Here is a 23339-nt window from a genome sequence, read left to right as displayed (position 1 = left end):
CCGGTGCATATCCCGAGTTGACTTGCCGGAATAATACATGGTTTTTTTTTATCTAGAAGAAAAACTACTGAACTGTCTTTCAATCGATGGATGGTATATACCCACTGATGTAGAACCCTACCATGTAAGAACATCCATGGAAGTTTTCACTTTACTGCTGCGCTTTGGAATTTTGGGAATCAAATGGGAAGGTGGGATGGGAATGTCTGCCTACATATAAGAAACATGCATGATGTCATTGTAAAGTTTTAGGTGGAAAATCCTCTTTCTCTCAAAGTCTAAGTCCACGCTAATATCTACATAATTAAAAACTTCAAAGAACTTCGAGGCGCCTACCGCCCTTGGACCTTTTGCCTCTATGCCCCATCAGTAGTCAACCCACCTTCACTTTATGCATCCCTTTGTCTTTGATTTGTCATCTTTTGAACCACCACCATACAAGCGGCCACCACCGCACAAAAACAATCATAGAGACACCAACCACACCTTCGATCCTTGCCGCTTTCTCCTCTTGCGATTCACTTTTGTTTAGCTTGGTTGCGATGGTTCAAAAGAGCTCAAACAAAGGTCATTTTCTCTTGAAGTAAACCTAGAGAAGTTGTACACGGAAAACCCACACACTTGCTAGGATCAACGAACCTATCATCATTCCATTTTCCTTATGCCAAGGAGAATGATATCAAAATGTGGTGAAAATGATCAATGAGCACCTGAGACCACGCATTTTCGCCAGCTTCCTCGAGTCATCGGGTTTCATGGTGGAGCACGAGATCATGACAAGCTATGATATAATTAATGATAGGCCATGCTTGCTTTCTTAAATTGCCAAGTTCAAATCATGATCCAGGCTAAACACCATCTCTTGAAGTTAGAACTGCATATATGTCAATTGAGTCACCAGAAAATTTTATACATTCTATCCTTGTCATATGCAATAATGTCCACAATGAAATGGGTTGTTGTTTGATATTATCCACTCAATAAAAAATTTCCTTTGTGGGGAAGGTGTTTTGCTATTTTTCATTTGCATGTCAAAGGTGAAGGCTCTCTTCGTATGAAGATTCATGGAAGAGTAATCTTCAAATTATCACATCAAAGTGTATGTATCTAATTGAGAATAATCTTCAAATTATCATATCAAAGTGTATGAACCTAAGGGTCTGTTTGTCTCATGTAAGATATTTTACAAGAAAATATTTTTTAAATTTTCTTGTATTTGTTTTCATAAAATATTTTCTGAAAAATATTTTTCTATATTTGTTTCCCATAAAATATTTTATAGTCAACTTTTAAATTTAATTTATTTGCTGGAAACTATTTTTCGGTTATAAAGTTCTGTAAAATATTTTACAAATAGTAATTAACTTACAATATTATTCAATTATTTCAACCATCGCCACCTCTTCTTGCACTATCACCACAATCACCTCACCACATCATCTCTGTCATCACCGTTATCTCACCACCACCTCCTTCTCTACCACTATCATTGAAAAAATATCTTACATAAAAATAAATTTTAAGTTAAATATTGAAAACTATTTTATTATTTTATGAGAAAATATTTTATGTAAAACAAACAGACCACCCTAATTAAGAATAATCTATCTCTTAAAAGGGTATATTCAATTTTTCTTTCTCTGTTTTTTTTTCAATAGAATAATAATATATAATTTAAATATTTCTTTTCTATGATTTTCTTTGATCCATCAGAAAATCTCTATAACCTTTGATGCTGTTTTTGTGAATTATGTTCGTAATAAATTCCATTGCAGAGTTGATTTTTTAAATCTTATCCATCCAATAAACTCCATAGAGGGTTAGAGGTGAAAGATTCCTTTCATATGAAGTTTGATGAAAGAAAAATATTAGTATTTTGGTCATTATTCTAATTAAGTATAAAGCTAAAACATGTGGAGTTTTCACTTTACTCTTAATTACTTTTCATTCTCTTATAAGTTAATGTGGATTGAGGTAGTGATTTTTAAAATTTTCAATTTGATTTTTAAATTTTTCTTCAATTACATGTTTTTTTTTTCCAAAAAAAGAATTGAATTGAAAGTCAGAGAATTAGAGTGAAAAACACAGGTAAAATAGGTGGTAATTTTTCAATTTGTTTGAAAAGTACATTTGAGTCTCCCATCTTTTTTAGCTATTCAATGACCGGTCCCTCTAATTCTAGAAAAATTAATTTCATTACCAAACTTTATTTTCATATTTTTTCAATCCTTTATGGGTGGGAGGAGAAAGAGGGGATCGTCGAATTCTGGCATAGAGAGAGAAAAGTATCGTTGCGACGATTTCAACCATGAAAATAGTATATTTGTATTTCAAATGGTTTCATATGATAAAGAGAGTTTAAATTAGATGTTTTTTTTTTACCTTGAAAGTGTTTAAAAAAACATATCTAAGCTCAAGAAGATTTTTGATTTTGGATTTTAAAGTGGTTTTTTGTGTTTTTGGAGGTTATGGAATGATTTAAGAAGGTTCTAAGAGAGTTTTATAAATATAGAAATGGGATGAATTTATTTGAAATAATCTGAAAATGACTTAATTTTAATTTACAAAAAGCTGACAAAAGGATAACTTTACCTGTAAAAAAGAAAAAAAAATAGTAATAATTAAAATAGGTCTATATAATAATTGTTTTGCGACTTTCATTTGGCTTTTTAATAAATGAGTTGTTTAAGAGTTTGGATAATAACCAGTGGAATTTACATTAACCAGTAGATTTCTCTATGAGAACGATGTGGCTTGATTTCTTGGTTTCAAACTGTTCTTGGCATGGCACGCGAGCTTTAGAATTGATCGAGTGGTTCTCTGAACTGTGAGAGACAAAAGCTTGAAAGTTTTTTGAACATATTTTAATTTAATTCTATCAAAATTATCAGATTTTTCGTAAAATTACTATATATTAAAGAATAATATAATTCATATCTTAAAGTTTCACCTAACAACTTAAACATTTAAATTAAAATTATTTTTTTGACATGATATTATAAAGTTGAAAACCAAACAATTATAAATTTAAATTTTATCATTTTTATTTTTTTTATAATTAAAATTAATTAATAGTAGCAAAAGATGAAATAAGTTTTTTTGAGTCTCGGTCACAAATTTTTTGGTCAATTCCAAAACAATGTTATTTTTTTTTAAATAAATTTAGTTATTTTAAATAATTTTTTTTTAAATAAAGCGAACTATACTAGGTTAAGGATTTACAAGATCAACTTTTCAACTAATTTAAAATAAAATTCAGCTCAAATAAGATTTTAAATTGGTATTAGCAGTACTGTCTTAAAAATTCCAATCAACTTGAAGGTAAAATTTATATTTTAGATAATTGATTAATTTTTTTTAACAATTTGATCAATTCCTCTTAGTTAAGATGACTAGTGGCTAATATTTGATACCTATAAAGATTAAGTAAATATCATTTTAGAAAAAAAATCATATTTTAAAGAGTAATTGAGAATAAATATGTATTAGAGAATAGAAAAAATCTAGAACTTCCTTGAAAGATTTCACGATATTTTTTTATAGCTCATGTGGCTTGTTTTTTTTTTTTTAAAAAAATATATATATCTAACTTGTTAAAAAATAAAATATCTTTAATTCATTAAAGTAAAGTATCCCAGGAAAAAATATCTAACTCGTGGTCCATACATCCATGAAACCTAAAATTTCTTCACCAACAACTTCCCAACACACACACACACGAGCTAATTGCTTTTCTAAACTTAAAATATTAGGTTATTACCCTATTTTTTTTAATTATTTTAGAAAAGAAAATACGGTTAAAAAAAAAACTGTAAAAACAAAACATACTAATCCTTAAAATGTCTTATCAAATCCAACTAGCAGACCAGATCCAATTTATTAATTATGAGATTAATATTAGTCAAACAAGGAGGGGACCCAGTAAAATCTCTCATGTGTGTGATGGGTTGCTATTGCGTCTGTGAGTGTAATTTGATGTTGAAAGTTCTGAAGCCATCACTAGTTACTAAGGATATTACGCAAGGCAAATCGTTTTTTAAAATATTGTTTTATTAAAAAATATTTTTTATTTATTTTTAATATCATCATACTAAAACAATAAAAAATATTAATTTAATTTTTTTAGAAAATATAATTTTAAAATTTTAAAAAATATAGCATAACCATATTTCTAAATAATAACTTCATACTTTTGTGTTAGGGTTTAATTAAAATTTGAAATTAAAAAAAATGCAAATGAAGGGTGAATTGAATTACCAATTGGGTTAGAATGTTAGATTAACTTGTGATAAGTGTTAAATTATGAAGAAAAGCATGGTATTTTTAAAGACAGGTCGGCCAAGAGAAAACAAATTAACATGTATTAAAATTGTTTTTGTTTAAGAAAATTATGAGAGAGAAAATACATAATCTTGTGTGGAAAATAAATTTTGAATGGTTGTGATTATGTTATATAAAAGGAGTAAAACTTCTATATTGTAGTGAATTAGATTAATCGAGTAAAAAGTCAAATTCATTATGAATTATGAATTAAGGACGGGATGGTAAATGATGCTATGTTTCAAATGGTACAGGAGATGCAACGTGTCCCTGTTGATCACGATATTGACATTTCGAATGGTACCTGTATGGTTTGATTTGATGAGGCTTGGTTTTCAAGTCTGATTTGGGTGGTTGATAATTGGAGGAGGGCTGGTTCTTGAAGTTGCGTGAGTATTAATGGCAGTAAGCACTAAGGATTGTGCATAGGAGTGCAGCCTCAGAAGATAGGCTTCAAGACTAAGGAACAAATCATGTAACTCTTGAATGGGAGCAACAATGTCGTGAAATTCAGATCCCAAGCCATGGAGGACATATATTGTGATGTCATCTTGAGATAAGGTGCATCAATGAGTGCAAACTGATAATCAACAATTGTTTTAACAGAGTGTAGGTACTCTATGATGCTGCGACTTCCATGTTGCATAATGGTGAGTTCCTCTTTGAGTTGCATGACATGAGTCCTGGATCTACTAGCATGGAAGTTTTGTTAGTTTTGTTCAGGCTTGATGCGGTGTTTTGAAAGTTGCGATGAGGGGAATTTATGCCGGAGAAACTAAGTTATAGCCAAGAAGCGGCGACTCAAATTGAGCATGCCATGAAGGGAAGTTTCTTGGCGCGAAATGTGCAGTGATTTGTTGGGAAGCATTGGTGGCTATTGAGGCACTGTCAGAGAAGGTAGTGGCAATGGCGGAAGCAACAAGATTATAGTGAACACTCGTTGGTGTTTAAGAGGCTTTAGTCTGGTGTACCATATAGAGAATTTAATCACGATTATAGTTTTACGGAAGCTGCTATCCCTGCAGGAAACCAGCAAGGAAAGCTGCTATCACTAGCAATCAAGATGTAACGACAACACTCTATTATTTTGAAATTTATTTTCTTAAAAAATCAAATTAATTTTTTATTAAATTATGAGTTTACCCACCAAATCACTCGAGTTTAATTTTTATAATATGATCGGGGTTATATCTCAAGTTAACAAGCCTAGCCGGGTTTTAGTAACATTGGGATGTATAGTGTTGTAATTTTGAATAATTTCTCTAGGTCTTGTCAATGCTATGGACTACGTGATTGCTGAGCTGGCAATAGAGTGCACGTGGGCTGAAATTAGTGGGCTAAAGAATCTAACGGGACCAGTGTATGGTGTAGGCGTTTTTGGCAAATATTTTTTTCGTTATGTACACGTGGCATAACAGGATTCCAAGGTTGCCCAAAATTATCCTGCTCTCTTTTCTCCTTGGATACTTCTATATATGGAGCTGATCCATCTCTCTCACTTGGCATAGTTGTGTCCTCTTTTTTTTGGGGAAAAATCTCTCGTAAAGAATAAATACAAGAGAGCTGAGAGATGGAGGATGGTAAAGTAGCGGTTAAATCATCGAAATTTAAAAGGGTTTGTGTGTTTTGTGGTAGCAGTACTGGCAAAAGAGATTGCTACCGTGATGCTGCTCTTGAACTTGGCCAAGAATTGGTATAGCCACTAAAAAACCTTAGCTTCTAAATCCAAAAATGTTGAATTTCTTTTCAATTTTGATTCTATGTGAAGGTCTCAAGGAGTCTGGATCTTGTTTATGGTGGAGGCAGTGTTGGACTAATGGGATTAGTTTCTCAGGAGGTTCATCGAGGTGGAGGACATGTCATAGGGTATGCGTGTAAATGAATTATAGCTATGGAGCAAGCTTTCTGGGCCACATAATTTCATTTTCTTGTTCAAGAGCTAATTTTTAGTGCTATTTCTTTTGTTGCTTTCTCTCTTACAGAGTCATTCCTAAAACTCTGATGAGCAAAGAGGTATGTACGCAAATTAGAATTCTTCCATATAATTATTTATTTTATTTTGCTGGGCCATCTCAACTTTGTTTTGTTATGCGCAGCTGACAGGAGAAACAGTAGGGGAGGTCAGGCCAGTAGCAGACATGCATCAAAGAAAAGCTGAGATGGCCCGTCATTCTGACTGTTTTATTGCCTTACCAGGTACTGGCCTCTTCTCCTTCTTTCCTCCTCCTCCTCCTCCTCCTCCTCCTCCTTCTCTCAAATGATGTATTGTCTGATGGTAAGCTTTGATATTTTATTGATTAAACTAGGTGGGTATGGAACCTTGGAGGAGTTATTGGAAGTCATCACATGGGCCCAACTTGGCATCCACGACAAGCCCGTAAAGCTACTTTGTGTTTATTAAGTTTCGTTTGGGAACGTGAGCGTGGCTGTGATGACACCCGCGTTCACTACTGAAATAAAAAGCTTAAGGAAACGCGAGCACTACTGCGGTTGCATCCGTGTTCTTAAATAAAAAGCATCAAAATAATGCTTTTTTTCATTTAGGAATGCAGATGCAACCGCACCCGCGTTCCAAAATGGGCACAAAGTTTGGTATACTCTAAGGTCAATTCTTACCATAGTTCTTGATATAACAGGTGGGTTTGCTTAATGTGGATGGCTACTACAATTATCTGCTGACTTTCATAGACAAGGCAGTGGATGATGGGTTCATCATGCCCTCTCAGCGCAGTATTATTGTCTCTGCCCCAAATGCTAAAGAGCTTGTTCAGAAACTTGAGGTAGGTTCTTGTAATCACATTGTTCTGGCCGTACTTCATTACATTTTTTTGTTTGAATTAGTATTTTTTTTCCTTTCTTTTTAATTCTTGTTTTTTCTCATTTTGGCAGGAATATGTGCCTGTGCATGATGGGGTTGTAGCCAAGGCTAAGTGGGAGGCAGAACAGATGGAGCTTAATGCATCTTTGCAAACTGAAATTGCTCGTTAATTACCAGAAACCATTTGATACGGTTTCTCTTTTTTTCTTTTAGGATTTTATTAAAATTATCTAGGGTTTTCTCCTCTTCAATTTGTATTTATTGGTCTAGAAAAGGAAGAGGATAATCTCCATGGAGGAAAAAAAAAAAGGAAAAGGAAATTTGGTAAGTGGTTGTTAGCTTTATCATGTATTGAAAGAAAATGGCAAATGTTGTATTCTTTCAGCAAATGTTATATTCTTTCAGAAAATTGCAAAGAAAAAAAAAAAACCTTTTATTCTCTCTTGCATGCCTGCGCTGCTATGCTCTACCTGTACTTTATGTCTGCCTGTCTCCCTCGACACATTCAAAACATATGCCTAGTTAAGGTTCCTTCTTCCATGACTTAGGTAAAACGCATTTTATGTTCGGTAACTATCACGACCCGAATCTTAAGTATGCGACCAGCAACATTAGAAGTGGTAACGTCTCACCTGTGTTAACTATCTAGGTGGTGGTCCAGATGTAAGAACTTGAGATCAAGAGGTTTGCTTCCTCTGTGGTCTCAGGTTCGAACCCTGTGGTTGCTCATATGATGGTCACTGAAGGCTTACATGGTCGTTAACTTCAAGGCCCGTGGGATTAGTTGAGGTGCTCGCAAGCTGGCCCGGACACCCACGTTAAACTAAAAAAAAATAAAAAAAATCCTTGAAATTATGTAGCATTTTGTAATTTTTTAAATATTCCTCGAAATTAATAAAATAATTTATAATTCAAAATACTTATTACATTAAATAAATCCAATCTTTGAAATAAAAATCTAAACTTTAATGAAAACAACATAATAATGGAGTGTCTAAAATATCGAATCACAAAAAATAAAAAAAGCCTCATGGAAGCAAGTAAGGTATACCAACAAACAAAGTAGCAAGAACTCTCAATCAAAGGTCAACCTACTAACGAAAAATAGGAACCTAAAATAATATTAATATGGAGGGGTGAGTTCAACCAACTTAGTAAGGATATAACATTTAATATACATTTTAGTTATTTATAAGTATAAGGACTAAAACAAATACACACGCGTATATTAAGCATAATATCATATGAAAATGGAATACATGTCAGAGATCAGACAAAGTTATTAGCTCAGATAACAGACAAAACCCTAAAGTTCTTATAACATAGGAGGTTTGCAGCTTTGATCACTATGGTAGGATTAGTCGCCACATGCTAGTGCCTTTCTTACCAGCTAGGTATACATAATACTATGTGCACATAGACTAATTATGTTCTGTTAGTATAAAGTTATTGATAAATCTAATATCAAAACATAATAAATATTCACATAATTATAAAAGCAAATGAATGTGTAGAATTTAATTCAACAGAATACGAGTGTAAAATCAAGTATGAATGAGTACTTAAGAAATAAAGCAACATATATAGATATTCAAGAATTTATTAATTATACTCATTATATAATCAACATGCATATAATATTTATAAAACATGCATATTAAAGACTATCTTATTCACCTAGAAAATGAAAGTAAAAAAAATAATATAGAATCAAAAACTACGGAGGATCGTTAGGAGGAACACCAACAGAACTTATAATGGATACAAATAAATACTAAAAAATAACCTAAAGCAAAATAACATAAAAGATTAAAACTCTAAACTTGGAGACCAAAACATAATTATAATACCAAACAGATTCACTCAATCGATCTCGAACATATCTCATATTGATCGAACCTAACAGACACAATTAACCTTACTATTGGGTCAATTGGTCGACCAAAATGACCAAGTGGTCGAACACTATTACAAGTCAACCGGTCGGGTGATTTAGACCGATTGTCGACTGGCAACATCAAACCAACCGGTTGGCCGGTTTAGACTAATCGGTCGACCGGTTGCTCGGGGTTTCTAGAATCCCGATCCGCCAGTCTTCAAATCTGCAGATCCTATAATTAAACAATTTATTCTTCAAAAACCTATAATTCCAGTCACCTAATCAATTCGTTGTATGCTAACTAACATCCTAATACTTCAATTAACTCTCTTAAATCATTCTATCATCAAATCAACATAAAAGCCCTAAACACTTCTATAATCCTTCCATAATCAATTTTCTAATCGAAAATAACAAAAGAGGGGATACTTTCTTGTTTTTTAAACCTTCTTTGAACAAAGACTTAAGTTTGGAATCAATTTTTTCAGTATTTTACAAGAGAGTTACATGGAAAAGAGAGAAATAATTCTCTGACAATTTTTTTTTTAAATACCTAGGTTAGTTGAGTTGTGTTTGGACTAATATTGAGCTTGGGTTTGACGGGTCAAAACATGAGTCTTATAAATTAGTTTAACAAAAATTCTTTTATTACCTTTCTGTAATTAAAAAGGAAAAATGCCTCGATATTATTGTAGTAATCATAATTGTTAAATCCAATTTATCTTGATGGGTTGATTGGGAGAATTTTATGGCCTAAAACTTGAATCAAGATCAACATTAAACCAATCAAAAAATTGACCTGGTCTTTTAAATCTAGTCTATTTATCTTAATTTGATTTGAATTAATTTTTTCACTATTAACAAAATTAAAATAATATTGTTTTTAAATCTTTTATTAAAAAAATTTATCCCGAGTCCTCTTCAAATCACATAATAGGTCGGATCTGGCCACTATTATTGCAATGATGATAGTGCGGCATGCGCAATTTGTGCTGATTAAAGCTTGCTTTACATATGAATATTGTTCATGAGGGCGGATGGATGGTGGACGCATCAACCTATGATGAACGACTAGCTAGTGCTTGTACAGAGGGAGTAAGGAATACAAGGATACCAATAGTAGCTAGCGATTAATTATAGCATGTACAGCTTTCAAGTTCTGATTGAGTAATTGCTTGATGCCTGGTGATCATAGATTATAGCTAATTGCTCGGTGAATCTCATTTCTCAGCAGAATGGATAGTTGATTGCCTGTTTTGAAGCCTTTGATTTAGTCATTGGTTTCAAGAAATGTCAATTACCTCTTTTGCTGGGAAGAAACATTTCTTGAGATGGGTTCCACTTCCATTGTTATCCAGATCGGTGCCCTATCCATAGTCTATTGATCATGCAAGCTTCCACGATAGCTTCTTTATCCTCCAGTGACTCCGATTTTCCACGTGATATTTTAGCAATTATTTGCTCATGCATGACTTCATCTGCGAAGCAAAACCATGTTGATGTTACCATACAAAAACATTACTTGTGTCGTAGAGATCAAAGCAAGAACATGAGGCGATCATCAATTTTGTTTGAGCCGTGTCCCAACCGTTGACTCGATAAATTCGAGAATTAAAATCTGATTTAGATTGATTTTTTAGTGGAATTGAATAAAACATTAACTCAGTAAAATTACTGGGGTTTTTAATTACTTTGTTAAAACTCGGTAATCTAATAAGTAAAAATATTTTAATGAAAATAATTAACTAGAATTAACCTAATAACATGCAAATTGTTGTAATAATCTAGGAATCCAAATCCTTTTCCATATGGAATCAAGTCCAACAAGTATATTTTCACCGACTCCTGTATCCATCCATCTAAATATCTCTTTCAATAAAGGTGATCGAGAAGACAGTCCGGCGGGCGGTCCACAACCTTACAATAACTAGGCTCACACGTCCGTCCATCACCAGTCTACACCATGAATCAGCTAGCTAGTAGTGCACTTGCTAAGGATGCCAGCTAGAAATCGGTGTCCTTGTAGCCTAATAAGTCTAAGTTACTTCGAGAATACAAGACACACTTTATATCTCTGATACGTGGAGGAACCAAGATTGTTCAATTATATGGCCCAGAAGAAGGAATATATATTGAAGATCAATCTCTGTTATAAGCCCTTTTCTTTTCAAGAACAGATCAATAAAGTGTTGACAGATAATTCTTTAGTCTTTCGTGGACAAATATTGTCCTCTGATCAAATTTAATTTAGGAAAACTAGCTCATATATGAAGCAACAGCAGCTTTGATAATTTTTTCTTTAATAAAAACGAGACTCATTTTATCACAGAATCATAATAATTTTATGATGCCAAGACCTTCATATGCTTACACACATCGAGCTTCTTGACGTGAGAAATCACTTGAATAAAATGAGAGTACATTTCTTGATTATAGGCAATATTTGTTTCCGCGACTGGAACTCGTTTTTTTTTTTTAAATAATTTTTTTATATTGTTTTAATATATTAATATTAAAAATAAATTACAATGAAAAGTATTTAATAGTAATCTCTTCAAGTGGAGGTTGGAAAAGTATTTGATTAGATGGTTCTGTTCCGTTTCTGTAATGGTCCCTCTCCATCATTTTCACCTTCCAAATGGGCCTGTTGGGTCAATGAAAGAAATATACCATGAGACAACTAATCCTTCACCCTACCCAACACTACTCTCCTTCATAGGTGTAGACTGTAGAGTTCTCTCTCCGAGTCCATTGGTAACATAATTCACCATATTTATTAAACCCTACATAGGTTATGGAAGTCGTTTTTAAGATTTAAAAAATTAAAAAATGCATTGTTTTACTTTTTAAAAATCAAACATGATTTTGATCAAATCAGTCAATTTATATTCATTTTAATTTAAAACCTGATAAGTCAATGACTTTTTTGTGGTATTTTTGCTTGAAAAATGGACCACACATATTTGACAAGTTGGTCATAGCATGTCCCTACACCATCCTTGGATTTTCAGTTGGTTGGTGCTCCTTACTGTTAATAGCTTTATTAAACGCGTGACTTAATAATGGTTCCTATAACATGCCCAAAGGACCAATTTTAATGCTAGGAGTACTGACCATAGGGTGGACCATGGTCCCCTCACCCTTTTTACTAGAATTGTATGGTGTACGATAATGTCTTGTGACCCTGGCTTGGCCTATGTTGATCCATGTAGGCTCGATGACAAAGGCTCAATAGTTACACCGACCATGACTCCTCGAACCAAAAGGGTACAGTCTGCTTGGTGCTATTTCACCAAAAAGCTTCGTTGTTCGGCTAATTAACAAAATCAATTGCTCATCTATTTGGGCCTGGATTATTTCAGATCCCAAGACCCATTAAAAAAAAAAAATCTAGAATCATTATCTTCAAACATCCTACTCATAGAAAAAAAATTCTCTAAAAGTTATCCATATATCAATAAATATTAAAATTGAGTATAAATGTTAATGTTATCGATATTAATATCATATACAAAATGATATAGGACCGTCTTGTGTAATACTCTCATCAACATTAATTATATATAAAGAAATAATTACATGGTCTCTCTTCCCACTTCCCACTTGAATATAAAGAAAAAAATACTTATAACCCCTTGAATAAGAGTTATAAAGTTTAAAGGACAAAGGATATAAATACTATTTAAACAATTCAGGTGAGAAGTTTACAATTTTCACTCTTTTACGATATATTCTTAGCATTTGTCATGCATGAACTATGAATAAATATTATTATTCTAAGAATTTAATACTCATTTGTTACCATTTCTAACTAAAAAGTTATTGATTTAATTATCAGAAAATCCTTAAATTCCACTAAAAAAACTATTTTGCAATAATTCATATCTTTGTTACTAACCCTTTACACCATGAGCTATGAAGAATAGAAAATTAATATGATCGTATGATCATTCATTGTCCGAACAGTCAAAAACATTCATTATCCAAACAATTAAAAACTCAAGTTACTGGTATGGTATACTGGATTGGATTCTGGAGCATCAACTATAAAATTATGAAGACTGGAATATTAGAGAAGAGGGTGTGACAAGCAATTTGGATATTGAACGCTGTGGTATATTCATATTGATTTTAATATACACCTGTCTATTTTTTGTATATTTACACTTATGGCAAAATTGTTTTGAAGGATTGTGAAGGCAAAACTGTCTCATCTTGAGAAGAGCATCGACTAGTGGCTGAGAGTGTTGAGAATTGAGACTCTGGTTTTCACTAGCTTCCTGTAAACTCCCTCCAACTCCTCCTCTGCTTCCTGAAAGCTGGACTCTAATGCCTCGAGTCCTTTCAATACATTTTGCACTTGTACAGGATTGATGTCTTTGCTTGACTTCAGGACAAGCAATTCAGCATCTATCTTTTCCAATTCTGTGGCTTCGCCTTCGCATGATACACTCTTGGATTGAAATAATTTTGAAACGACAGACCAGCCATGGGAGCTTGATCTTGCCTTTGGCTGAGAAGCCAAGGACAAGAGAGATTGGAAAATTTCAAGGCTTATTTCTTTAACGTCTCTTAGCATGCCGACAGCATCTACTGCTGAAGGGTTTTTCTTTTCCACGCTCTTCAAATTTCTAAAGCATTTGCGGATTGTTTTATTAATTTGTTTCCTAGAAACCATATAGGCTTCAACTTCAGTTGCCAAGCCAGATTCTCCACCTTTTCTTCTTCTGAGGGATGATTCAAGTTGCTGCAAGCATTCCTTCATTGATGAAAAAGCATCTCTGGTGGTGCTGCACACATCCAACAAGAGAAAAGATCCATTCAACACCTCTTCTGCCCCTTCTTTGTGTTGTTCATTGGAGAGGGTTTGTTGGGATAGAGGCAGTTGAAGAAAATCATCAACACACTCGTACAAAACTTTGAGGCCACTCAATTTGTGGTAAGCAGAAGTGGAAGTTGTTTGTGATGATCTCAACCTCTCCAATTGATCTTCAACACTTCCATTCAGAGGATGAGATCTGGAGGGCAAGCTGATCGAGCGAACATGACTAGTAGCCATCTTAATCCTTTATCAGAAGAAAGCTAGTCGCTAATGCTGATACAATTGATCCTGGGAGTTGTTGTTCAAGAAACCTCTTCTGGGCCTTTTATATATAGAATAGGAAATAACAATAGGAATGCATGCATCCCGACTTGCTTTCGCTGTCATGTGGCAAGTTTCCTGACAATACCAACTTTCTCTCATCATTGTTGTAGTTCAGGAAGCATAATGCTAATAATATAATCTCAACTGATTATAATTTTTCAAACAATATTATCATGCCTCCTTGTAACCCACACAGAAATATGGTCATCACACCATATGAATAATTTAGCTGGAATCTCATCATGTGAAATGCTCAGATCTCAATCTCGCAATAATGTTTTGGGAGCTGTTCATAACGATGATATTAAAATGCTATGGTAATCAAATTATTGATAACATAATACAAGTCTGACAAAGTTGTTTCCTGCTTCCTTGACATGCTGCTCTACAACAGGGTTTCAGCTTGAATAATTAACCTGTGCAAACTTGATTAAAGAAGAACACGTAGAGCAAATAGGTGGATCTTGCTTGACCACTTGCCAACCATCTTGTAGTTATCACATAAGTGCATCATAACAAATACATTTCATGGTTTATTGAGCTATATCACTAGCACCACTGTGTCAATTATTCAGATGCAAATAATAGGCTGTCAAGATTCCAGTTGCTCCTCAGAAGTATATCAACAGGAGCTATTTCCGAGCCTCATGTATGGAAGCTCGAGCAGAATAAATATGTGTGTGTAGACATGGGTGCAATCCACTTGTGTGCATATATATTTTATTTGATTGATATCCTCGTCAAGGGTGTCATGGCAATGAAGCAGGAAACAGTTTTGTCAGAGATTTGAATAAATGATTTTTTTTGCATATCATTGACAGCAATGAGGATAGAGAGGATAATTTATTAGGATTACCTTATTGGCAGTACATAACTTGAACTATAGCGATGAGGATAGAGAGCTGGCTGCTGTTGTAAAATGCAACACATGACAGCAAAGCAAGCCTGGAAGGAGTGGACTTTGAATCTCTACTCTGAGTTCTGTATATAACGGGTGCAACGGGAGCAAGTGGGGTTGGCTGGAACAACTCTGAAGTTCGAACTTATATCCCATCGGTGGAGGCTTTCTTCTGCTAATTAAAGTGGAAGATGAATGTCTTTATTGGAACCTCTAAAGCTACTTATCATGCTCGCTCCATCAGCTTGCCTTCAGAATCCCATCCCTAGCTCAGAGTGTGAAGTTGCAGTTGGAAAGATTGAGATCATCACAAGAAACACCCTCATCAACCTGCCCAAAATTGAGTGGCCTCAAAAGTTTGTCCCAGTGTGTCGATGATTTGCTTCGATTGCCACTCACTCATCAAGCTCTCTCAAATGAACAGTTTCAAGAGTTGGCAGATGAGGTATTGGATTGATCTCTAAGGTTGTTAGATGCTTGTGGAGAAACAAAGTATATTTTTTCACAGATGAAACAATGGTTAAAGGAGCTTGAATCATCTATTCTGAGAAAAAAGAGGAGAATCTGGTTTGGCAAGTCACGTTGAAGCATAAATGATCTCTAGAAAATAACTGAAGCTACAGATCTCGAAGTCATATAGAAACTTGAAGGGAATGGAGAAGAAGGGCATATCAGCAACCTTGGACAAAGACACCACCTTGGTAGCTCTGACAAAAGAAGCTGAAGAAATGAGTGTTGCTGTTTTCGCATCCCTCTTATCTTCTATTTCTTTGACAACAAAATCAAAGGGGAGTGGCAGCTGGTCTATTGTTTCAAAACTAAAGAAGTCCAAACGTGTAGTTGATGCCAAGACATTACTCCTGCACAAGTCCAAAATGTATCGAAAAGTTTGGAGGCATTACATTGGAGTATTCAAGAAGCAGAAGAGGAGTTGGAATGTGTCTACAGACTACTAGTGAAAACCAGAGTTTCTCTGCTGAACATTCTCAATCACTAGTACACAAGTAACTTCCTCGTAGTGGGCAATGTTTTCTTCTATCAGCTGTCCATTTGTACAATTTCTCTCATACAAATTCGCTAGCTGTATCTATAATACTCAGTGTAATTGGATTGGTTTATCTCAAATAAAGCCTTCCCTCTCGTTCATACTCTAGCTATCTCTGACACGTGAACACTTCACTATTATTATTTTTAAACAATAGATAAAGAGATAGAAAACTGTTTTTGCATGACAGGGATGTGCACCTCTTCTGTCTGTCTCAGTTTCATGGATTTTTCAGGGCTGGTATGGCTTTTCTATAAATTGTTGGAAATCCTGTTGGTCCTCTCATCATTTAAAAAGAAAAGGGCAGAATCTTTATTTTGCACCTGTAAATGGCTGAAATTCTTTCCACTTAGACCAATCAATCCATCATCCATCTTCTCCATTTCGTTGGCATCAGCTTGCCCGTCACATGGAACACGCCTGGATTTCAATAATTTGGGAACCATAGACCATCCAATAGCTCTTGCCTTCAGTCAACAAATGAAAGACTAAAAAACTATTAAATCAGCATGCTAGCTGATGGTGTTATCCGACTCGGGTCATTAAGCCTGCTCAACCTTCTTTCGTAACATTTCCGGATCTGTTTCTGTTGACAATGATCATGCTTTGGAAGAAAAACAAAAGGACATTTTTCCTGATTTAAGGGAATGGGAATAGCTATAAAACCTCTGCCTTCTCTTTTCTTTTCCATCCAACTTTATTTATGTGCTTTGTAAGTAAAAGAGATGTGTTTGTATTCAGGAAGTAATGACCACTGCGAGATGAGATAAGAACTGAAACAGTTTTCAGATAAATTCTGAAGGACAAACGTATAAATTCTCAAAGCAAGATATTGAAATAGAGATGGAGCATGTGATTAAGATCATTGTTATTGTATTGCTGTATTCATATTGATTTTGATAGACTTGTACATGCTGTATATTTACAACTCTGGCAAAATTGCTTTACAAAATTGTACTGAAGGATGGTGAAAGCAAAGCTGTCCATCTTGAGAAGTGCATCAACTAGTGGTTGAGAGTGTTGAGAATGGAGACTCTGGCTTTCACCAACTTTCTGTAAACGCCCTCCAACTCCTCCTCTGCTTCCTGAGTGCTGGACTCTAATGCCTCGAGTCCTTTCAATACATTTTGCACTTGTACAGGATTGATGTCTTTGCTTGACTTCAGGGCAAGCAATTCAGCATCTATCTTTTCCAATTCATTGGCTTCGTCTTCGCTTGATACACGTTTGGATTGAAATAATTTTGAAACGACAGACCAGCCATGGGAGCTTGATCTTGCCTTTGGCTGAGAAACCAAGGACAAGAGAGATTGGAAAATTTCAAGGCTTATTTCTTTAACGTCTCTTAGCATGCCGAGTGTATCGATTGCTGAAGTGTTTTTCTTTTCCACGCTCTTCAAGTTTCTGAAGCATTTGCGGATTGTTTTATTAATTTGTTTCCTAGAAACCATATAAGCTTCAACTTCAGTTGCCAAACCAGATTCCCCACCTTTTCTTCTTCTGAGGGATGATTCAAGTAGCTGCAAGCATTCCTTCATTGACGAAAAAACATCTCTGGTTGTGCCGCATACATCCAACAAGAGCAGTGATCCATTCAACAGCTCTTCTGCCCTTTCTTTGTGTTGTTCGTTGGAGACGGTCTGTTGGGTTAGTGGCAACTGAAGAAAATCATCGACACACTCATACAAGACTTTGAGGCCACTCAATTTGTGGTAAACTGAAGTGGAAGTTGTTTGTGATGATCTCAACCTTTCCAATTGATTTTCAACACTAACATTTAGAGGATGAGATCTGGAGGGTAAGCTGATAGAGCGAACATGAGAAGTAGCCATCTTATTCTTTAGCAGAAAAAACTTAGATGCTGATGTTGATGTTGATACAATTGATCTTCGGAGTTGTTGTTCAAGAAACCTCCTCTGGGCCTCTTATATATAGAATAGGGAATGCAATGAATCCAGACTTGCATTTGCTGTCATGTGGCAAGTTTTCTGACCATACCGACTTTCTCTCATCGTGGTTGTAGTTGAAGAAGCATAATGCCAATAAAATAAGCTCAACTGATTATAAATTTACAAACAATAGTCGACAGAATATGATCATCACACCATATGCATAATTTGGCTGGAATCTCATCACGTGAAATGTTCTGATCTTAATCTCACAATGAAGTTCTTGGAGCTAATTGATTACATAAAACAAGTCTCTGACAAAGTTGCTTCCTGCTTCGTCGACATGCTGCTCTACAATGGGGTATCAACTTCAATAATTAATCTGTACAAACTAGATTAAATATGAACTCGTATAGCAAATAAGTGGATCCTGCTTAATCAGACACAAACCAGCTAGGATGATCACTTGTGTGCATTCATTAACAAATGCATTCCATGTTTGATTGATCTATATCGTCGTACACGCACCACCAAGTCAAATTTAGATGCAAGCAATAGGCTGTCAAGATTCCAGTTGCTCCTCACCCTGTATATCAATGAGAGCTATTTGATACTTCCGAGCCTCGAAATCCATTTTCATATTGAAACTCAAGAATAATAAATATATGTGTTGGGAAAATATGGGTGCAGTCCACTTGTGTGCATATATATTTTATTTGATTGATATGCTTATGCAGGGTGTCATGGCAATGAAGCAAGGAAACAATTTTGTCAGAGACCTGAATAACTGATCTATATTCATTTCATTATCATTAAAAAATAGTGTTCGTGGCAATGGTTTCTTTATCTTTGCCTCTTTAATAGCACTTCACTAAGATATGATCTGTAAATTTCAGAATATTCAAATGTATCCTGCTGTGATGATAATTTTTCTGTCTGCAACATAGGGGTGTATGCTTTAATATCAAGAGTATTTTACAGGCAGAAAGCCGGGCCTGTCGGGAAAATGCAACACATGACAGCAAATTCGGGTCTGGAACGATGGACTTGGAATTGATACTTTTGTTGCACATATAATGGATGCTAGAGGAGTTCGTTTAACTACTTTGAATTTCATCCTGCGTGCATCGCATCAGTGGAGGCCTTTTCTTCTGCTAAAGGAGAAGATGAATGCGTTATGAAAAAACAGCTCGATGGAGAATATATGACGTGCTGCAACAAGACCATAGAAAGAAGCTAAAACCGATGGAGCTGGCAGCAGGAAAATATCCGAAAGGCAACAACTGAGAGGAGAAGTACGCAGCTGGAAGGCAATTGAACACACTTTGCAAGAGCAAGTAGACGCTGACTTTGAATATCAGCCTGTTAAGAGAAATGAAACAGCCTGAATCAGAAGCAAAAAGTAATCTGCAAAAAACACCTAGAGCTTGGAGTAGGAACCAAAAATTGCAGATGTAACCGGTAGCAAAGCAGACAATAGCATCTAATCAGTAGTGCTGCATAGAAGTAGCATGTAAAGTAACAGAAATATACAGAATAGCCTGCAGGTGCAAACATTGAAGGATCAATCATGTTTTGAAATACGATGAGAAATACAGGTATCTATGCATTCTGAACCTTCAGAATCCAGTAATTGTGACACAACCAATCCATTGAAAAAATGTGGAGAAGTGTTCTCTTTCTGGCGTGATTGTTATAATTTCCATGGTCTACCAGTGCATTTATGTAACCATCCGATCAAAATTCCAATACGATTGAATAACAAGATAAGAAAGTGGATTAGTTGCCCTGCACGAATGTTTCCCAGAAGATGACAGGACCGTATACAGGGAAACTTGGCGTGTGTGAAAATAACCATATCCCACGTCGGCTAAAACTAAAAGAGAAAAAGGGCTGAGGCTATACATAAGAAGCATAGAGAAACTGCAGAACATACTTACCTGGACGGGGTCAATGGGCGATCAAGAAGGTCCATGGCCTAGGTCAGTGACGTCTATTTGACTTGGAATGGCTGCTGAGCATTTCTTTCTCACTAGTTCTTTCCACTGGTCTTGCATTTCTTCCTCACTAGTTCTTTCCCATGATAATTACTGTACATTCATGGTTTCTTCGATGAACAGATTGGAGTATGGGCGTTTGCCTAATAAAATTATGAGTAAAGCTCAAAGCATGCAGCCGTGTGGTGAGCACAAACCGAGCTATTCTTCGCCTTTTACTAAAGAATACCGTGTGCCATCCACAGATAGCGGCATACGCCGTTTTTTGAAGGGTTCTCTTTCCTTGAGAGAGAGCGCCTGCCCAATAGTAGTCTAAGTTTGTCTTAAAGTCACAATTTCATTTAGTTAATAACTAACGTTTTTGATAATTGTAGTTGCTGAAGTAGTATTTCAACTCTTAATTAGATGATGCATGGTTGTCCTGGCTAACATCAGTCTCTGTGTGTGTGTGTGTGTGTGTAGCAGAAGAATGAAACAAGAGGAATTCCATCCTCCTCTAGAGCTTGTAATTGTTTATCTTGCGGTGAGTTGGCAGTTCTGCCAATGTTGTGTCCCGGTCGGATCTTGAGAAGAGAAATCCCATAAAAGAAATACTGAAAGAATATTTAAAGACTTGCACGAGCACTTTGCCACCATGGCTCTCAGACAGTAGTTGACCATCACAATATTAATTTGATTTGAATCTTATTGTGCAGATTGCGCAGATCTTCATGTCAGGATGATGTGTGTTATATAGGGTCATATACATGCTGGCCGTGCGTGTGATCTTGATGAATAATAATATCCAACCATCTGCCGATGAGAATTCATCGCGGCATTGATTTAGCTACATGCCACCAAAAAATCTAAACTCTGATGAATTCATCTTTGAAGACAAGCTGAAATTTGTGAAGGGAAATTGAAATAAAAAATCCCAGAACACAAATGACCAAAAATATTAAAAGAAAATGGAGATATACTACCGATTATAAAATATTACAGAAATTAAAAAAACATCTTGCCCATAAAACCATTTATTGTTGATATTCTACATACTAGTCTATCAATCAAGGCAGCAAGTCCTTCAAGAATTCAACCTCTCAACGCTCGTCAAACCTGAAAATAAAAGATCAAGAACAGTAAGTAAGTTACATAGTTTAAAGAATCTGAAAGAGAGAAAGGAATATTGGGAAAGCTTTACGTACGAGCAGTTCATTGTTTCAGAAATCGGGAAAAGAATATCTGTGTGGCACTTCTTTGGTAGCTTTTTGATTCGTGAAGGTTTTAAGTGAAAATCTTGAGGAACCATGAAGGCTTCAATGCAAAAGCAGACCACCTTTGGTCCCTTTTTGGTTTTCTTAGCAATTTCATTGAGCTTTCTGATGCTGTGACAGCATTTTTTCGGCAGGTGATGGCTTAAACCTCCCAAATACTCAGCACAGTCAGGGAAGTAACCCCATATCGGCGAGCATATTGCGTCATAAGGGTCGTCGTCGGATGCCATTATAGTGATGAATCTAGAAACCATGAGGGCAAGCACTAGACTCCTAACAAAGGCAGCCATTGCTGTGTTTTTTTTTTTTTTTTTTTTTCAAGAGTTAGAATTGAGTTATTGATGGTTGTGAGATAGGGTTACATATATAATATAAGCATCATATCTATTTTTGGAAGATTTTGTTGGTTTGACTGCCATTATTCTCCATGATTTTCTGACAATTAATGTTTCATCACTCCATAAAACAAACTTTTCATAAATTCTAATCTTGATAAATTAAATTGGGTAAGATTTCCATATTTTGATCTTTTTAAAATTCTTGAAAAATATTTTGAAAATTTATGTTAAGGAAATAAAAATCAAGGTATTTAAATTCTATGATACATTCAAGAATATGGATCGATCGAGTCAAGCAATGAAGGAGGTGATCAAGCAACTCAATCGCAAGTTATTGAGAGAATATATAAAAAACATCCAAATTATTTTCTTCAATATTGTCTTAATCGTTTATTTCTATAATAATTCGTCTAGTACTTTTATAAAATCTTTTAAATGAGATGAATATGTACAACTTTCCATTATTAGAAGTCCGTGCTTGCCTGGGCTTGGCATTTAAATAATGCTAGAACAATATCAAGGTAATTATTATATAATTATATAAAAAACATATTTATCATAAAATTCAAATAATTAAAAATGACATGCTTAAAGAGAATTTAAAATTTCAAAAAGAACAAATAAAGATGATACAAATTCTAAAGCTTCGCATATTATGAAATTAATTGTATTATTATTTCTTTAAACTAAAACTGTGATATTAAATTTGTCATGATTTAATTTTTAAATTAATAACTGATACATAGACAAAATCTCCCTCCATGTTTTCATACCTATACAAACTTAAATTTATGTATAAACTTTTACCATTTAAACAAACTAGAGCTCTACACATCTTCTGATTCCATAATTAAAGTCCATAATATAAATCAACATTTTAATACAAGAGTTAATGTAAGTACCGTAATTATAGAGCTCTAACTAAACATAACGGAATAACATTAATTACAATTAAAAATTAGGTTTTGAAGCCCAACAAAAATGATTTGCTAGCAAAACTACCCGTCTGAAAATGATAAATAACGAGAGGGTGAGTTCAATAACTCAATTAGTAGATAACGTTCAATGTACACATACGAGATAATAAGGCAAAGAGAAATATATACAAATTTGACTTTAAACTTTTACAAGAAAGTTTCACAAATAAGCTATAACAAGAAATATCATAAGGTAAAACTCGTCAAAAAATCAAAATGCAATGAACATATAGTTTCAGACTGTGGGATGATCAGTCCACATGGGTTGTTGACTCCCTCAAACCAACTAGAGTCCAGATACGATGTGCATAAAGACTAACAATGCCTTGTTAGCATGGGTTGGCATACCAAGGGGTCATATCATGATCAAGCAAATAGAATTATATTTCGAGACTTAACTCATGACATCAATTAAATGAGGAGTTATCAAATCAGATTACACATATCTCATATTCAGAATTCATATTCAATAAATAATCATGTTTAATCATAATAAAGGATAATAATCAATATATATATATATAAAAGCGTTTCATAGTAATAATTCAAATATTTATACTATTTCTCATGCATATGTGATATTATTCACTCACCTGATTTCAAAGCATAACAAACACAGAAGTAGGTACCAAAAGAAATCCTATTGATGTCCAACAAGTGGAATATCATGAATATTTTAATACAAAAAAAGACATACTAAAAAAAACTCAAAAGGAACATAAGTTTAATTTACTACACTTCACTTAGAGTCTAACTTATAACCTTGTATGTTTAGGAAC

General features: G+C 34.5%; 3 protein-coding genes and 1 non-coding gene across 4 annotated transcripts; 2 read left to right on the top strand and 2 right to left on the bottom strand.

Annotated features, from left to right (window-relative positions):
* The first annotated feature begins 5804 nt into the window (after positions 1–5804).
* Positions 5805–7580, top strand: LOC7496877 (cytokinin riboside 5'-monophosphate phosphoribohydrolase LOG5). The gene is made up of 7 exons (XM_024594958.2): positions 5805–6013; positions 6089–6186; positions 6303–6333; positions 6417–6516; positions 6627–6697; positions 6957–7100; positions 7210–7580. Exons 1-7 carry the CDS (start codon positions 5891–5893, stop codon positions 7306–7308), a joined length of 666 nt encoding a protein of 221 aa, XP_024450726.1. The 5' UTR covers positions 5805–5890; the 3' UTR covers positions 7309–7580.
* A 5668-nt stretch (positions 7581–13248) lies between these two features.
* LOC18096077 (uncharacterized) lies at positions 13249–14076 on the bottom strand. Its single transcript, XM_006386086.1, has one exon. The coding sequence runs from the start codon at positions 14074–14076 to the stop codon at positions 13249–13251; it is 828 nt and encodes a 275-aa protein (XP_006386148.1).
* Positions 14077–20168: 6092 nt separating this feature from the next.
* LOC112326720 (U5 spliceosomal RNA) lies at positions 20169–20285 on the top strand. Its single transcript, XR_002980650.1, has one exon. It is a non-coding gene; the product is annotated as a U5 spliceosomal RNA (small nuclear RNA).
* A 573-nt stretch (positions 20286–20858) lies between these two features.
* Positions 20859–21555, bottom strand: LOC7474583 (non-specific lipid-transfer protein 13). Its single transcript, XM_002300623.3, has 2 exons — positions 21177–21555; positions 20859–21087 (listed from the first exon to the last, which is right to left on the bottom strand). Exons 1-2 carry the CDS (start codon positions 21533–21535, stop codon positions 21072–21074), a joined length of 375 nt encoding a protein of 124 aa, XP_002300659.1. The 5' UTR covers positions 21536–21555; the 3' UTR covers positions 20859–21071.
* Positions 21556–23339: the final 1784 nt, after the last annotated feature.

The sequence above is a fragment of the Populus trichocarpa genome, chromosome 2 (genome assembly GCF_000002775.5).
Source record: "Populus trichocarpa isolate Nisqually-1 chromosome 2, P.trichocarpa_v4.1, whole genome shotgun sequence".
Classification (NCBI taxonomy): domain Eukaryota; kingdom Viridiplantae; phylum Streptophyta; class Magnoliopsida; order Malpighiales; family Salicaceae; genus Populus; species Populus trichocarpa.
This window is presented reverse-complemented; position numbering and strand designations above follow the sequence as displayed.

Coding starts and splice junctions, on each gene's coding strand:
- LOC7496877 (XM_024594958.2), top strand. CDS start 5,891: ATGGAGGATGGTAAAGTAGCGGTTAAATCATCGAAATTTAAAAGGGTT. Junction 6,517..6,626: donor CTGTTTTATTGCCTTACCAG/GTACTGGCCTCT, acceptor TGATTAAACTAG/GTGGGTATGGAACCTTGGAG. Junction 7,101..7,209: donor AGCTTGTTCAGAAACTTGAG/GTAGGTTCTTGT, acceptor TCATTTTGGCAG/GAATATGTGCCTGTGCATGA.
- LOC18096077 (XM_006386086.1), bottom strand. CDS start 14,076: ATGGCTACTAGTCATGTTCGCTCGATCAGCTTGCCCTCCAGATCTCAT.
- LOC7474583 (XM_002300623.3), bottom strand. CDS start 21,535: ATGGCTGCCTTTGTTAGGAGTCTAGTGCTTGCCCTCATGGTTTCTAGA.